Source organism: Carcharodon carcharias, chromosome 1 (genome assembly GCF_017639515.1).
Source record: "Carcharodon carcharias isolate sCarCar2 chromosome 1, sCarCar2.pri, whole genome shotgun sequence".
NCBI lineage: Eukaryota > Metazoa > Chordata > Chondrichthyes > Lamniformes > Lamnidae > Carcharodon > Carcharodon carcharias.
The window spans coordinates 141,722,675-141,727,622 of NC_054467.1; the positions used below are offsets into that span (position 1 = coordinate 141,722,675).

General features: G+C 43.6%; 1 protein-coding gene across 1 annotated transcript; it reads left to right on the forward strand.

Moving 5' to 3' along the window:
* Positions 1-236: 236 nt before the first annotated feature.
* shisa3 (shisa family member 3) lies at positions 237-4,948 on the forward strand. The gene is made up of 2 exons (XM_041182966.1): positions 237-507; positions 4,419-4,948. Exons 1-2 carry the CDS (start codon positions 237-239, stop codon positions 4,946-4,948), a joined length of 801 nt encoding a protein of 266 aa, XP_041038900.1.

Below are 4,948 nucleotides of genomic sequence, written 5' to 3' on the forward strand. Positions count from 1 at the left end.
CCATTGTTCAGCAAATGGAGAGCATCGCTTAAAAAAACTTGTTCAGCCAACTGAAAACAAACTTTATTTGCACGAGGTAAAAGGCACTTGGGACTATTATGAAGCTCTACGTTCATGCTCAGAGGAGAACTTTTAAAAATAAAATGAGCTTTTATGGAACAATGCTGAGTCCAGCAGTTGCACTGCAGTAAAAGCAGAGGATCGTCTTGGCCCGCTGGTCAGTTCAGTGAGTCAGGATGCTGGCTGTGTTACCTTGTCTGGTACTCGGATTTTTCACCTGTAATGTTGGGGTTTGCGGTGCTCAGGGAGAGTTCTGCCATGGTTGGATTGACAACGCTGGGAAATGGCACGAAGGTTTCCAGTGTCCTGAGGATTATGACACTGTGGACGCCACGACCTGTTGCGGCTCGTGTTCTCTGCGCTATTGCTGTGCAGCTGCCGAGGCCAGGCTGGACCAGGGGGTCTGTACCAACGACAGGGAGCAGCAAAACCCAAACTATTCAGCACGTAAGTATCATCTCGGGAGACTTCGAGCCGGGGCTGCTGCTCCAGAACTATTTCTGGGTTGACACCATTGTAGTTTGTCTTTGTGAATAAGTGATGCTGGGTGGAATGTATTTCACAATATAAAGCCATCAACCGTGATTAAAACAAGATGGATTAGGGGAAACGCAGGGTGATAAGAGCCATTAGTTACCTAAAGTTTCCCTTTGACATCTTTCAGCAGCGTTGACATTGGTGAGTGCAGAGGAGGAACACGCCTGTTTCCCAGGACAGTGGGGCCAGGGGGGCGGGAGGAAGGTGTGGGGGGAGATGGGATTTTCGCTTCCTCTTGGTCACCGGATCAATTCATTCTTAAACCGCAGCAACAGAAAAGCACACATCTAAACATAACCCTGGGATTCTAGATTAGCTTTGGCATTTTGTTGTTTCTTTCCCCAGTTTATGACTCTTCCTGTAACATACGCCCGCCTGTCATTCCCATTAATCTCACTCTGATGAGTTTATTTTTGGTTACATCCTGCTTTTCTCCCACATTCAGCATCTTTTTTTTTTCATTTTCTGCTTTTGCAGTTCGCCCCTTCGGAAATTTTTTTGGGTTTATTTTCAGGAGCGTGTTATAACCTTTATTTATTTGTGAATATCATAGATGTTCGGGACTCTACAAATCGCGAGGAGCATCGGCCTGAACACACAGTCGCCTGTGCTGAAGTGAATACAAACTGGATTTATTTATAGTTTGTACATAAGGTCTCCATTGAGGCCTTTGGTTGGGGGAAGGTTGTCCGCAGGATCTTGCCAGCGGGTGGGCTTCTTCCATATACTCGATGCATTCGCTCTCGGATTCCCTCTGGAGTTAGATTTCCAGGAACGGAGAGAAATGTTGCCTGGAGTTATTTCTAACCCGCTTTCTGCTGTATATCAACCTCGAACTCACAAACGTATAGTTTAGAACATCGGGGGTTTAGGGTGGAGAGCTCTCTGCAGTCAAATCTGCTTCACCTTGTCTTGGGGGATTTGTTTTCCAGACCGCAGAGAATTCCAAGAGCTTTAAATACGTTTTAATTTTTAAATTAATTAGTCAGAAAAAATGTTGCCGCCACCCGTCCCCGTTCAACTCTGTAATCGAAAGGTAGTTAATAAAATATTTGTTTCCAAACTGACATTGAGGTGCAGCCGATGCACGGTAGACTTTGAAGAGGTTTGGTCGAAGGCTTCGGGTGTCACATTGGACTGGTTTCATTTATGATAGATTGTATTACAGCAGGAGATGGATGGGTCATCGGAAAGGGGTAGTGTCTCTTTAAGTGGCGCGGTTAGACAGAGATGTGAATTTTCAGTGAATCAGATGAGCATGAAATTGCATTAGCCCGATATAGAAAGGGAGGGAAAAGTAAGCCAAGCTATACGAGTGTCAGTGACAGCTTCTGTATTGATAACCTCAGAGATCCAGTCTCCTTTTACATTCCTTCCTGCTATCAAATGCAGCCACAATCCCCAGAACGTGACATGATGGATCTCCTGGGATCTCCGGCACAGTTTCAAACTTTCTCAACTTTCTATTAGGTTTACAGAGTTCCGCTCAGTCCAGCTTCCTTTCAGCAGAAATCTAATATCCGACACTAAGGGGTGGGATTAGCGCAGAGGAATTCACTCTGTGGAAAACGTTTAAAAATGCACGGTGAATTCTTGGTTTGGGAACTGACTAGCTGAAGGATACGGTCAAAATTCATAGCTCATGGCCAACCTTCTAAGTTCAGCTGTAAAGGGTGTGGATATAGTGGATAAGTACAGCAGGATGGCATTTAGCTCCAACAACCCCCTCGGTCTGTTCATAGCCTCAAGTCAACGCCGCATCTGGCTTAATTTTCAGTCAGGACTGGATAGATTTCCAAAGGATTATTTCTGGAATGAAATTGTCCGCCCAGCAAGTGCCGGGGCTGCGGCCAAATACTCGGGGAAACGGAAAAAAAGCGCAGATGTTACATTTTTCTCACTTTTCGCAAAAGAACTTTAAAAATCATTTGTAGACACATGGACTTTTAAAATTAATTTTAAAGACCATTATGTCAAATGCATCTATTAAAAGTTTGTCTAAAATGAACGCCGGGGCCAGATCTGCTGGTGGCGGCGGCGAATTAGGAATCTGCAGAAGAGCCCATGCTCTACACTGAACATTGCGATCGGAACTCTTCTGTTTTTAAAGTGCTTTGTTTTGTGAGAGTATTTGGGAGTAGGTTATTATGGATATCGAAATATACCATTTTGTAAAAGATTATTTTGACTTCTCGCAATTATCAAACCCTTTTCTAATTCAAAGAATGCAGGAACTGACTGAACTTTTGCATCCTCGGCGTTCCTCGTTAACCTGCCGTTGGAACCAGATCTGTCCGAGAACATTTCTCAGAGGCTGATTGGAAAAATATTAATAGCGCAATCACTAATAGAAAATCACATCCTGAGTTTCTGGCGAAACGGTTGCTGTTTGCCGCAGGCTCTGTGTTTTTACACTTTCTGATACCGACAGGTCTCCAGTGTATTCCAACCCAAGTGTTATTTGCAAACTTTTATCGGAAGCATATTTAACTTTTAAAAGCTTTGCGAGTTTACTTTCGAGGCGTAGTTTCCAGAGAATCCAGCCATTCCGTGGTTGTAAATAACGATATTAATTGTATTAAATGAATTCAGCATTTTCCAATTCTTTCATTGAATCACTTTCAGAAAAAAACAGATACAAACAGCGGGCGGGAAAGGTTGCGGAAACAATTATGTTTGCGAGATGCAACGAATAGAATATCCAATGTATAAAACAAATATTAACTAATAACACGTTTTTACCTTTACAAAGGTAATCTTTGTAAAGGTAAAAACCTTTACAAAGATAAAAAAGCACATGTTGCCAACAGGTATGAATAAATAAGACAATTAAAATGTAACATAAAGACAATTCACAAACTAATGCTGATAGCATTTCATGGGTTTGGAGGACTGAAGCAACAGAAATTGAATAATTCAGATTTAGGCTGAACGGTAATAACCAGATGTACAGAATTTCTGCTCTCTCCGCGTCTCACTTCGTTCCCAGATGATCCCCATGTCGCTGTCTGGGATTTTTTTTAAGGGCAGCTCTGCCTGTTCATTGTAAGGAGACGCTGCCTATGCCGCTGTTCTCTGATACTGACGGGCTCATAGAGCCGTGTCAGTGTTCAGGCCATCAGCCAACTACCCCCTTTCTAATGTTTTTAACAAAATCCTTTACTGGTTTGTGTGGAGGCACCAGAGTTATGTCCAATGGTCCCATGTCTGTCTGGAAGTGAGCAGCGTGCGGTGTAAGTGATGCTGGGGTGTGTGAGCCCGGGAAGTCAGTCTGTGGCCCTGGATAACTAAATCGAGCTTGTCTGTCTGCTCGCTTGGCGTTGCATGTTGTAGATTCTACGTGTCACTTATACCGAGTATTCATCTGTATTCTCTATTCTCTATATTTAGGACCAATCTGCTTCTACTTTCGCTTCAATATGCCTCATGACTCACAGGTTTTATGGTAAAATAATGCCCTGAAAACCGAGAATGAGGCGGCGAAAGTTTTGAAAATGCCGTTCTTTCGAAACGCAAAATTGTTGCAACGTATGTTTAAGAGAAAGTTCCTTTATTGATGCGACATGGTCAGTTGAAATTATTCTTGCATGTACGAATTTATTCGCATTTATTAGGTAATTAGTAAATACAGTTTCATTAACTAGATTGATGTCCGCATCGATGAACTCTGGATAATAGGGATAACATTATAGAATCTGTAAATGGTACTCTTCATTCTCTATAAATATAATTGTTTTTTGGATTTGATGATAGTTACCCTGGAGTTTCTATTTCCCACTCCTTATGCTTATTACTAATTCAATATTATTCTTTCTCTGCAGAGCCCATCTATGTGCCGTTCCTCGTTGTAGGTTCCATATTCATTGCTTTCATCATCCTGGGATCCCTGGTGGCCGTTTACTGTTGTACGTGCCTTAGACCCAAACAACCAAATCCGCAACCAATGCGTTTCTCAATGCAGAACCATCAGGCAGAAACCATTCCCATGATCCCAACTTTCACAAATTTGAGGACCCCCTCCAGGCAGTCGAGCACCGCCACCAGTTCCAGTTCCACTGGAGGTTCCATTCACAGGTTTTCTATCAGCAGAACCGAGTCAGGACACAGCTGCCTGGTCCCTTCCCCTCCGCCGGCTTACACCTCCCCCGGGTGCCTGCAGGCCGCACAAACCCTGCACCTCAGCCAGGGTCAGGGATTCCTGGTTCCCCAGCAGTACTTCACGTACGCCCTGCATCCAGAGCCATTCACAACAGGCAAAAGTTTCAACGATTTCAGCCAGAACCGGCTGAAGACTCAAAGCATAACAGCGCCGAACGCCGAACAAGTCATATACAGTAACGCAGGTTTATAG

Excerpts from the sequence above, each read along its gene's own strand:
- shisa3 (XM_041182966.1), top strand. The coding sequence starts at position 237 with ATGCTGGCTGTGTTACCTTGTCTGGTACTCGGATTTTTCACCTGTAAT. Across the intron at positions 508-4,418 it reads AAACCCAAACTATTCAGCAC|AGCCCATCTATGTGCCGTTC; the intron begins GTAAGTATCATC and ends CTTTCTCTGCAG.